The following is a 13,310-nucleotide window of genomic DNA, read 5'->3' as shown; positions in this document are numbered from 1 at the left end:
TACATACAGTGGCACAACAGGTAGCACACTTGCTTTTGGTGCAGAAAGCTGTGTGTTCTGTTCTCACACCAAGTAGATCAATTGCTGACACTACAGTGCAGGGTAAGAGAGGTTCTGCACTCAGGATGAGATGCTTAGGTCCTATTGGTCTGAGTTGGTGGTATCTCAGGAGTTAGCGTTAGGGCTAACATGCATAATGAGGTAGAGCAGTGGCCTCACCTCTACACCTTACCTTAGAAAAACACTTTCCATAACTGTCATGTTATACAAGACACTTAAATTTAAATAACACACATGAACACATACACAACACTGCATCTATTGTCTTACATTACCCTTACTCTAACCCTAAGCCATACATGCCTAATTGTCTCATGACACTAAATCTTTTTCCATTACCTAAACCATCCATCATCCTCAACCCCTTTTCCCATTTTTACATGGGGTCAGGGTGTCACTTCAACAATGACAATCATCTTGAGCCAGGTTTTAAACGATCGGGTGGCTAGCCCTGCCACGTAGTTCATCCGTACCACTCACTCGCACACAAACTCACACCTGCAGTCAATTTACAGTGTCCGGTTCACCACCTGGATGCTTTGGGATGTGGGAGGAACCCGCACCACCTGAAGGAAACCCACGCGACCATAGGGACGACATGCAGACTCTGCACAGAAGGCACCCCAGCTGAGAATCGAACCAGATCACCTTTTGCTGTGAGGCAAAAAAAAAAAGAAGAAAGGGAAAAATGTAATCACTTAAGAAGAGAAACAACAGAACACTAATAAATACAAGAACAACAGATAATCTGCTTTAGTTCAGAATTGTAGTACCATTCTAACTAAAATACTACATTACATTAAAGCTTTTCACATTTCCGCATACTTTACAACAAGCTTTATGTCTTACATGCATAATATGCCACATTATTGTTGTTATTTTTTTCCACTTCCATTTAATAACCTTAAATTTTAAATAATCAATGAAAATCTTGTTAATGTTTAAGAATCTGGAAACATGCATGCAGAAAATATGAAGATCTTAAGACCAAAAATATTTATAGAAAATAAAAATGTCACTTCACTGACAAGTCAGTAAGCCCAACTAAGACGAACACTACCAGAATCTAGCCAGTCCCTCAGTTCCACCCTATTCTAAAGAGTGTCACAAATTTGCAGATAATGCCACCATTGCCATAATCTTTCAAAAATAAACAGGCAACTAGATGAAGCAGAACACCAATAAGAAAACTTACAAAGCAACTCATTACCAAGTTATTAAGGCTTTCTTAATCCATGTACCCTCTGCATTCTCCTCAAAATAAAACAAAACTGATGAATATTTTAACTTATGCTCTTTATTTCAAAATGCAACATGCTAGGAAAATTTTATAAAAGGAATAATATGTGCTAGGAATATTCATCATGGTAGGATTTAGAAATGCTTAGCATGAATTTGGTGATGGGGATGAAAACTAGCTAAGGCATGACTAAACCCTGCCCTAACATATGTACTTATTCTTGTTTTGTAAATAATGTGCAACTCTAAAAGAACATTAGGGTTTTCTTGTCATTTTCCATTGATTGGTCTCACCTTTCTGTGCCCAAATTCCCTCATAGTTCCGAGAATCTTATTCCTGGCAGCAGTTGCTGGATTTGGATCCCTCCAGTCAACTGGTCAGCTGAAAGGTGATGGTCATCAAACATTCAACGCAGTCTCTCAGTGGAATTAGCTAGTTTAAATTCAGCTCTCATACAGAATGTATTTACATCCGCACTGACGTGTGTGTATGTATGTATGTATGTGGCACACACATGTTCCTCCTTAAAGGAGAAGATGCTGCCACCGCAGATGTAAACATTCTGCACACACGAGCGGAATTGTTAATTTTGAAAAGCTCAAAAAGCTTCTTTTTTTTTTCCTGGCTTCAAGTTGTGTGGGTTAACAAAATGGGGAAGGTGCACACCCCTGCGCCAAGGCATAAACCTGCCACTGCAGATGTAGTTATGTTGGCCTGCAGTATGTAGACAAGGAATCAGAGATTTTTTTTTTTGTGTTGAGAATTTCAGCTTGTAACCCTCAGGCTCAGTTAGCCACAGTCCTATTGTTAATTTATGAGAGCAATTCAGACAGCGAAAAACCTCACAAAGAAAGCTCGGAGCATTAAGTGACTTTCTCTTAGATGTATGTACATTTATTTATTTAGTTATTGACATTTGTTTCGTGGGAAAGTCCAACTGGGCAATGGCATCCATTTTCAGTGGAGGTTCAGCGAGACAAGTTCCAGGAAAGACGATATTAAGACAATTTCAGGCATAAGTGATATCCAAGAGGAATAAATAATACAATCAAATTACTATAGTTGCTGCAGGACACTATATACAGTGATTTATTGGCAAAGACATGAAAACAGAATAACATGGTCACTATAGGGAAAAATAGATAATGATGAACTGGCAAAGAATACTATAACCTTTGAGTAGCAGGACACATATTGGGTATATTGAAAAGGAGGGGGAAGGCAAATACAGATGAATTGACAGAGAAGTTGATCACAGTTTGTGGAAAGGAAGTTATAGAAGATCTAACCGAAAACTGATAGAAGAATGTAGACAAGGAAGTAATAAGAAAATAATAGATTAAATAAAATACTCAGGATTGATTGGCATGAGTGGAGACTAGTTGTGTGTGTATGTACGTACATATTTATTATATTACGTGAGCAGATGATGCAGCAGTGGAGATGAGTAATTTAAAATGGGGTACATTTTTACAGTATGTTCAAAAAGCTATGCAAAAATGTCTCTACATCATGCTAAGTGAAGGGCTTAGAGATTTTGTGTATGGAGTTAGCCGCTGAAGGTATGTACATATAGCTTTATTAGAATATAGTACTACTTCAGTCATCTCAAAATCAAATGGCTAATGGTCCAGCTAAGGATAATTCTGTTTTGTGCTCCAAGCAGTGTCACTGTCTCTTCTGATTCACTGCCAAGCCAATGACAGATTGGAGCTGCTGCCAGAAATCTGATAAGTCCAAGAAAGATAAATCTAAAGATAAAGACAGGGATTCCTCCAAAAATGGTCCAAGGTCCTGCAACTCCTGCATCACCACAAATTCAATCTCTGACTCTCCCTTTGGAAAGTCAGGGGCACCTGGCTACCAGTCCACCCAGATGGCATCTTCTTTCAGGTCATTGCAGTCTTCAATAAGTCTCACCAGAGCTGATATGTATAGAATGATGAGGTCTTTTTGATGATCCAGATTCAGCTAAGGGGTTCTTTCTGATACCTGTGCTTCAGAGGTAGTGAGACCAGGCCCTTCTGCATCCATATTGGTTTCAACTTCCCCGATCTGAACCTTGGATCAGGTGGTACTGGATCTAGGCCTTCCCCACATGGTCCCCCTGTTGGAGCCTGCAACTTGTGTGTCTTCTAACTATTTCTTTAACCCTCAGGAGTCTCACTTTCTTATCCGGATGAGACTCTGACCTAAAAGATCAATGTCTGGGGCCTGAAGTCAAGGTCAACTCAAGTTGTAGGAGCCTCACTTGCCTCTCAGAGCATTGGCCCTTGACAGTTTGGTGCTAGTGTTGGGCTCTGATCTGAGTCAGGCTGCTTCTTGGGAGGAGATTCTGTTTAGTCTTTGGATCTGAGCAGATGTTCTTTGAGACAAGTGTTAGTGTTGACATTTCCAGCCTTTGAGAAGATCCTATCCCATTTGAGGGCGGGGATGACCATTACAGGCTTGGATCCATCCAGAACCCCAACAGTTTCATGTACTTTCATTTCTTATCTCATAACTGTGTGACAGCACCAGTCTGACTTGAACAAGCCCAAGCTTTGGGCTCCCCCTGCAGCTTCTGACTTCCCCATTACTCCCCGCACTGAAGACTATAGTATGCACAAATGTAAAAAGAGGCATGTGGATTCACAGAAGGCACTGACCTCAATGAGAGGGAAGGTTCCCCCAGCCCCCCCCCCCCCCAAGAAGACATCTTCGGTCCATTGTTGCACCTTCCGAGAAGGAGGAGTCATTTCTCAAGGCCTTTTATGGTAGCATATCTATTTTCTAGGAGGTTCCCCTGTAGATGACTTGGTTGATCTAATAACTAATTGGATGTGGAAGGAGTTGGACATGGTAGCACCTATTCCTCAAAAACTGGATAAGGTTGTTGGTTTCTCCAAGAGACAGACCACTGGAGTCAGTCTCACAGTGGCTGTTATTGTGGTGGCAACAGCCACTAAAAAGGAACTCTGAGGAGAGCTCAACTGTTCATCCCCCAAACTGAGAGTGTAGGGCTGTGGACAGATTTAGGAAGAGTGTGTAAGATTTGGTGACCTTTGCCCTCCATGGTCCATACTAAATGATCCACTTAACTAGACTGGAAAGGGATTTGATGAAAGAGCTGGCTAAATCTCTCTTAGGTACCATGACAGTGGAGTCTTGAAATCCTTGGAGTTGCATTTGTCCATTACGCAGTCCATTTCTAATGTGTCTATGTTCCTTTTGTCCAATGCAACTGATGACATCTTTTGAGCAGCAGGTTCTGGCATTGCTGTTTGCTAATACACCTTGATGCGTTTGTGTGACTTTGGGGAGAACTTCAAGACATCCTTCCTGATGCCTCTTTTTGATATGTACTTGTTGTTCGGACCCAAGGTCAAGGATATCCTGACATGGAGTGAGCAGGACAGTAAAACCCTGTCCAACAGGAATCCCCTTCTCCACCCCTCAGAGTTCTTTCTTGCAACCAGAAGGTTGGAAAATGGTTGTGGTTCTGCAAGTCACTGAACTTTACTCAGGACACTTCTTATGACAGTGTCCCAAGATTGGAATAAAATACCCTTCCAGAAGTTTTACCCCAACAGAAATGGGCGGCAGCTCAGGAAATTTCAAAGCTGCTAAGTAATCAAGTAATACAATAGGTCCCATTACACCCATATAGGATTCTTTTTAGTACCAAAAAAGAATGAGCATCTCAGGCCCATCTTGGACCCAAGTTATTTGAACCAATTTGTCAAGCAGGAAGTCTTCCAGATGGTTAGCATACAGTCCATATTGCCTGTACTGCGAAAAGATGACTGGATGTGCTCAGTGGACTTCAGGTTTCTACACTTCCAGATGGAAGCCAGTCATTTCCAAGTGAGGGCACGACCCTTTGGTCTGTCTCACCACAAACGACCAGGTGTTCACTAAGTGCATGGCAGTGATAAGCAGCATTGTCTTAGATGACTGTCGCATTACAGCTATCAGTGATCCAGGCAAGAGACATTTTTCTCCACCTGTGCTCTCTAGGAATCACAATGAACTTAATGTCCAAGCTGGAAACCGTCCAGACCTTAGAATTTATAGGATGCCACCTGGACACTACTACTCAGATAGCCATTTTGCCCCTTCCCAGGCCATCTCTCCCTTCAAGCTGTCCAGGTGTTGCATTATCAGAATTCGGCATACTTGATTCTTTGCTTGTTGGAGTCTGTGGCAGCATCTGTCACTCTAGTCCTTCATGCAAGGTTTTACATGAGGATTCTTCCATGTACTCTGTCCATTCAGTGCTCTGTGATGCATCATCCAATGTACTACCCCATCAAACTCGTGAGAATTTGTAGACAGAGTATTCAGTGGTGGTTAACCTCCCCTCTAACTTCGCTAAGGCTGCCTCTTCATGTTTCGCTTACAAGGATTCACAGTAACAATAGACACCTCCTCTCTGGGTGGGATGATGCATTTCAAAGGGAAGACAGTCCAAGATACTTGGTCCAAGAATGAGACCATCATTCACATCAGTGTCCTGGAGATGCAGGCAGTCCTCTGTGCATTTCAGACCTTTCAGGATTACCTCCACATGGGTGTGATTGCTGTACAATGTCTGTCATTTGGTATATCAACAAACAAGGCAGAACCCACTTTTACCCATTGTGTTGGTAAGCCATGAGTGTCTGTCACTGGGCAATATCTCAATAGCGCTTTCTTATTGCAAGGCACATTTAAGGGAAGTCTAGTATTTTAACAGACAACCTGAGCAGGTCTGTTTTTCTGCTGTACAGGAGGTCCCTCAACCAATCAAAGGTGAACAAAATTTTCAGCCACTGGGACCAGCTTTGCCACAGTCATTTTGCAGTCCTAGACAGCACCAACTCTAGCTACATCTTTGCCCTGAGCTGTCAGGAAGGAGAGTCGCTGAGGGAAGCTCTGGTTTATACTTGAACCCCCTGTCACCTGTCCTGTACTCTTTCCTTTTAATTCCATTACTGCCCAGGTTTCTGCATAAAGGAGAGTGGTGCAAGGTAAAAATGATCCTCGTTGCTCTCTTTTGACCTTGAAAGGTTTGGTTCCTCTTTATATGACCTAACCTAGAGTACCCACCCTTGGAAGTCTCACCCATCATCACATCCTTTAGTCTCACTGCTTGTTTCCTTCACTGTTAATAAAGCCCAGGAATACCAGGGTCTATGAGTGTTATTCACATTTTAACTTCTTCCCAGAACCTTTCCACTAAGGAAAAAAACTGCAGGATTGCTTGATTTCTCCTAGTCCCTTTTCTGGATGTCCCATCATTTATTTTGACAAAATCGTCTTAATGTACGTATTTTTTCTTAGTATGTTATATTTACTTTGTTTGCAGTCATTAGTCCATTGTGTTGTCTGCATGCATGCTGGGCTCTTGAAACTGTATTTTTATGCAGTCAGAAACCCTTTATCTTTTGATTTAAATGAATGTTAGAACTTATTTTTCTCTCCTCTTGATTTCTAACATCAAGATTATTTGAATGCTATTTGAATACAAGTGTTTTATATTACATGGATGTATATAGTAGTATGAACAGTTTTAAAAAAAAAAAAAAAGGTTTATTTTAGTTTATATGATGCTGTTTTACCAAATGTGTAGTCTTGTCTTGCTAGATAATTGAATTGAAAACTGTTAACTTCAGTTAAATATAACTAGTATTAAATTGATAAGGTGGTAGCTGACGTACTGCTGCTTAGGGTAGGGGGTTAACTTGAGTGGTAAATACTACTCTAAGTTGGAGTTTATAACTCCAGGCTGGATGCAAGGTTTAATCCTTACATTATTTTCACTTGTTCATTGTTATTTGTATATAGTTTTGACATCCACAATATATTTTGTACATTCATTGTCACTACAAACAAAATTGAATCCTATACGAAATCTCATAAGAGATTCAATAAATACAGCTATATTTAAAGGTACACCTAAAGGAGGAGATGTAACATTACTTATCTTGTTATTTGTTATTTTGATCATAAGATTCTTAAGTTTTAAAAATGCCAAATGACATCTTTAAAAGGAATTTCTTTAAACATTAATGGATTGAATAATCCATGTAAAAGGGCAAGCCTAATAAGATACATTAATTTACATAAGGCCAACTTATTCTTCCTACAAGAAACCCATCTCTTGAAAAAAGATATTGATAAACTAGCCACAAACAAATATACAGTATTGGTTAGTTCAGAGCACACACAGAGTAAAAGAGGAGTGGCTATTTTATGGAATAAAAGTATGCCCATTCCTAAAACCATTAAGTCTTATCAGGATAACAAAGGAATGTTTTGTATGGTTACAATACAAATTAATGGGAAGACTTACACTTTAATTAATGTATATTGGATACCTGGAATTGGTATTAATACAGTGAAACATCATCTTGATAAGATCATATCATTCTCTATAGGAGATATTATTTTAGCTGGTGACTTTAATTGTATACTACATGAAAGTGATACTACCACTATAGGAAAGAGAAGAATTACATCTAATGCAAAACATTTAAAGGATTTTGCTAATTCTTATCATTTGAATGATATTAATAATCAGATTCAAAATCATTACCATACACCTTTTTTCTAACGGATACAAAACTTATTCAAAAATAGATAGGGTCTTTATTTCTAACCAGATGGTAACAGATTTAATTAATTCCAAAATCATTTCATGTCCTATATCTGATCATAATTCAATTGTTTTTGAATTCATGATAAAAATACTCATAATGTTCAGATCAAAAGGATACCAGCATACTTAACTCAACTAAAAGACTATAAAGAATATATACTTTCAGAAGTAAAACATTTTTTAGACATAAATAACACTCCTGAAGTCTCCATTGTCTGTTTGGGATGCCTTAAAATCATATCTTTATGGACAAAGTATCAGATGGTATAATAATAAAAGGAAATCTTGGGATAAGGAATTGTTAGATATTCAAAGTAAATTAGACTCTTATAAACATAATAAAGAAAATATTATGGACAAGAAAGTTATTGAAGAAATAAACAAACTAAATGAGAAATACAAAGAAATTTTAACTCATAAAGTTAAAATAACTTTAGAGAAATACAAGTTTTTGTCTTATTCAGTAAGCCCCAAATACTTACATAGACTTAAAAATAAAACAAAAAGGTTGAATAAACAAAACCATATCAAAGAAATCTTTTCTCTAAGGAAAAAGAAGAATGTTTCTAGTATACCAGAAATACTAGATGAATTTAGAAATCACTTTCACAAAATTAACCATAATATTAACATGGAACCTAAAGATAAAATAAAGGAGTTTATAACCACAAATATGAATAAAAAGCTTAATAAACAACAGATTAAACTATTGGACAAGAGTATTTCATATACAGAAGTGATTACACAAATAAATAAGCTTAAATCAAACAAAGCACCGGGTAATGATGGTATTATACCAGAGATATATAAAATCCTTTCTAAAAATACATATTCATTAATACATAAGGTTTTTATTTTGGCCCAAACTGAGTTAATAACCCCCCCATCTTGGCAATATACATTTATTTCGCCAATTTTAAAACCTAATAAAGATCCAACTAGATGTTCTTCATATCGGCCCATCTCATTACTTATTGTTGATTATAAAATGTTTATGAATATCTTTGCTGATAGATTGAAGACAATCATTCCCGGCATTATAGATATAGATCAGACAGGCTTCATTGTAAATAGAAATACTTTTGATAATATAAGAAGAACTTTAACATTAATAGATTTTGCAAATAGGAAAAGAAAGATTTAACACTTATTAGTCTTGATATAAGTTCAGCATTTGATTCAGTAAGTTGGGACTATCTGTTTACCTTAATGAAGTGCACAAACTTCTCGGATGCATTTGTAAATCTAATTGAACATTTATACAAAGGAACGTTGGCTTATATTAAGGTAGGAACATATGTTTCACAAAAAATACCCATTCTTAAAGGTACAAAACAAGGATGTCCACTTTTTCCACTATTATTCACTTTAGTAATGGAGCCTTGGGCTAATTTGATCAGAAACAGTACTGACATAGAGGGTTTTGAAATAGATGAAAATACAACATCCAAAATTCAACTTTTGCAGATGATGTTCTAATTACATCAGCAGGATCTAATTCTTCTATACAGTCTCTATTTGATAACATGATGAATTTTAAAAGTATCTCTGGTTTAATATTCAATGAAGAAAAAACTAAAATACTACCTATATATACACGAAAAAATATTCTCATTAGTGATTTTACTAAATATGTACCCAATTCAGGTCAGATAACTTATTTAGGTATAATACTGTCTAAAGATATTAAATCTATTATATATAATAATTATAATACCTGTTTTCTTAATATTCAAAATCTTTTTAATACCTGGAATAATATGTTTTTACTATGGAGGAGAGACTTACAATTATTAAAATGATAATATTCCCCAAGATTTTATACTTAATACAATCAATAATACTTCCACCTACAAAAATAATTATCAAGAAACTGAACACAATAATGTTAAATTTCTTATGGGCACCTAATAGACCTAGGATTGCATTAAAGAAACATACTAATAGCTGGTCTCAAGGGGGTATTTCTTTTCCAGACTTTACTTTATATACTATCTCTTCTATTGTAAAAGTTATTACTTTATTAATAGATCAGTCATATGTCACAAAATGGAAAGATTATTGGGAGCTAATTAGTATACACTTCATGAAAATCTCCTTAACACATAAAAATATGATTGTAAATAACTCCATGTTATGGTTACTAAAGGAATTTTGTACTTCACCTATTACACCTAAACATATGGTTTGTTACCCATTAAATATTATTATTAGTTATCGTGACTTTATATTCATGCACCCTAAGTATAGGGAATGGAATTTTATTGTATTTCCTATAATGTATACTCAGGGTATGCTTTTGTCATCTACTTCTGATGGAACTCATTTAGCTATAGATAATGATCTAAAGTACTGGTATCAGTTGATATCTGATAAAGTTAAAAATCTAGATTTTTTAAAACAAGAATTTGATCTAAGAGAAACTTGCTGGTTAGAGGTTCAGACCTTTAGACAACATCTCATTAATAAAATAGATTTAATGTCTATAACTGTTAAAGAATCTATTCCAACACTGATTGATTACTTGATATTAAATTTACAACATAAAGTTTCTGATAAAGGTAAACTTTCATACATACATAAAGTTATCAGACAAGAAACTTTTTACAGTGTAGATGCATACTGGAATTATTTCACTTCTATTAATGGGGACCCACCAAATCAACAAGATAAACAATATATATTGGAATCTGCTTAGTCTTCCATTGTCTGGAGACTTTATACATGGAAATTTTTACATAGATCTTTTTATACACCTTTGATGATGAATAAAATAAATAATAAAGATAATCTATGTAAGAGATGTAATGTAGAAATTAATGCTGACTGGGCTCATATGTTTTATGACTGTATAAAATTGAAAGAATACTGGAAGTCAATTAATGAATTTTTGCAGGCTCTTTTTACAGATAATTTCATTATTTCTAAATCTCTTATATTATTCAACACACCTGTACCTCAAAGTGTTAAAAAGGTTAAGCTTCCCTTGTTATGGTCTATTCTAGCAGTGGCTAGGAAAATAATAACTAGAAATTGGATTTCAGATACACCTCCTTCGTTTAATGAATTTAAAAATGTTATGAATATAGTGTGCCATATGGAAATAAACACAATTAGGACTAGAACAAATAGAAAAAACATCTTATTTTATTGTATGGGATAATTTACAAAATTTGTTAAAAAAAATGTTAATTTCAATAGCATGGTATTTTAGTTTAATTAATTGATCTGATTGTAGTGGATGTCTTTGTAAATACTTTAGTTGTTTTGTTGAATATTATAATAATACCTATTTTTAATTACTTGTATAAAATTGTTATGATATTTCTCTTATATGTTAAAACAATAAACCTGTTTTGAAAAAAAAAGAAACCCTTTATCTTGTTTTAATTTATTAGAAGGTTATTTTAATGCTCTTAAGAGGCAAATGTATTATGTTTTAAAACATGAGGCCCACACCACACTTATCTGCATATTTTAATGGCACAATAAGATCAGAATTACAGTGCTCATTGACCTAGAGCCTCAGATGTTTTCTCCTTTGAGTTTGTAGCCTACTAGTATTGTACAGAATACCTTTGTTGATCTCCTTGCCTAATTAGAAAGATTTAAGCATGGACTGATCATTTATAAGAAAGCAGCTGCCTTGTGAAAAATAAGGGTTGGTTTTATACATTGCATTGAAACTACTGTGTACTTGTTTACTCCCTTAATAGGGTCTATGACTTTATACTTGTTTTAATTATTTAGGCCCAACTCGAGGCTCCGATGTTAACCCTCACACCATATTTCCAGTTATGAGGTACATTCTGTTCTTCTTACCAAAGAGTTACTTGGAGGTGGTGAGCTGTGGAGTCCGTTATGACCAGGATGTAAGTACTTTGCCTGCACATTCTTTTGTCTTTCGTATGTATCTGAAATTAACTTTCTCAAGTCAGTGTATGCTTTCCAGCAGCAATCAAGGTTAACATATGTCAGCAAGCATATCATAGAAATGCTGCTGTACCATTAAGCATACCATAAAAAATCTTCAGCCTTTTTCTTATAATAAAACTAAGCACCTATTAAATATACTGCCACAAGTGATTGAATAGGTTTTTGAGTGCTGTGTTTAAGTAATGCGGAAAGTCTGAATGACCACTAACAGATTTTACAGCTATTTTATTTATGCTTCTGGTTACACTAGAACGACGATGTACCGTTGTAATCTTCAGTATGACTCGCTAAATAAGCCACTTCCTATATGAAATCGTGAAGCAAGAACTGTAAACATTTCACATTATTTGTCTGAGATGCTGCTGTCTAGATTCTTGCATTCATGTTGAAAACATAATTGCAGACTTTCATTTTTCTGCCATCCTAGCTGTACGAGACCCTCCATAAATGTGGCCTAATGCAGACTGTTTCTGTGGACTGAATTATGCATGTTCCAGTGTCAGTCTCACTCAACGTATCTGATCTTGTATACAGTATTCTCCACTGTCGACATTGGTAGGTAAATTGCTGTATAAAAAGGCTTTCCGAAATACAGTTTTCTTCCTCTTATTCATCTCCACTTCCATGCATTTCAGGGAATAAAAAATCAGGTTATTTTTTTCCTCAGAGTTGGGTCATAACTGTTCCAGAAAAAAATGTATCTATAGAACAGATTCAGTTAGTCCTTACGAAGGTAAATTAAGTCTGTTTAACCTGTATTCACCAGAGCATCCTTCCTTCCTTCAGTGTGATCATTCTGGCTGTCATTATGATTAATTATTGGATTGCACATCTGTTAATTTGCACATTATAGAAAGTCTTTGGAGCACTAGAATAATTCTCACGTAAGGTGGTGCTTCCCTGGGAATTTTTTTTGTAATTTGGCTTACACCATGTGGTTTTAATACAGCAGCGTCACATAGGTAAAACAATGGATAGGATGAAAAGGACATGGAATGTCAAAGATGTAGTTCAGATGGTTAAAAAATCCCTTCCCTTTACAGTAATACAGGATTTCATATTAGGGCCAGTCATTTTCATTGTCTGTACAACAGTCTGGAAGGAAAACTATGCCTTTGCTGATGACACAGATGTACAGTAGGTGCACTAGAATGTACAGAAAGTGTGAAAAGGGCTTAGACAAATGGTGGGAAACTTGGCAGCTAAGCTCATTGCAGAAATGTAGCGTACTGCATCTCGTCTCCTAGAAGAGGAGTTTACAGTTTTAGGGGAACAGTGGAAACAACACAAATGGAACAGGTCCCAATCCGAAGATAGCCAAGCTATGTAACAAAGTAGCAAGAAGTGCATCAGGGTTACTGGGATTCACAGGAAGTGCATCAGGGTTACTGGGATTCACAGGAAGTGCATCAGGGTTACTGGGATTCACAGGAAGTGCATCAGGGTTACTGG

General features: G+C 36.3%; 1 protein-coding gene across 7 annotated transcripts in view; it reads left to right on the top strand.

The window, feature by feature from the left end:
- The window catches only part of SLC5A6 (solute carrier family 5 member 6), a 1,143,936-nt gene that overhangs the window by 1,040,226 nt on the left and 90,400 nt on the right, over nucleotides 1–13,310 (top strand). For all 7 annotated transcript variants that reach the window (XM_044061732.1, XM_044061733.1, XM_044061734.1 and 4 more), the window contains one exon: nucleotides 11,673–11,794. In XM_044061732.1, coding sequence (XP_043917667.1) covers nucleotides 11,673–11,794 — 122 coding nt within the window. The remainder of the gene's footprint in view (nucleotides 1–11,672; nucleotides 11,795–13,310) is intronic.

The sequence above is a fragment of the Protopterus annectens genome, chromosome 2.part0, assembly GCF_019279795.1.
Source record: "Protopterus annectens isolate FY-2018-M chromosome 2.part0, PAN1.0, whole genome shotgun sequence".
Classification (NCBI taxonomy): Eukaryota; Metazoa; Chordata; order Ceratodontiformes; family Protopteridae; genus Protopterus; species Protopterus annectens.
This window is presented reverse-complemented; position numbering and strand designations above follow the sequence as displayed.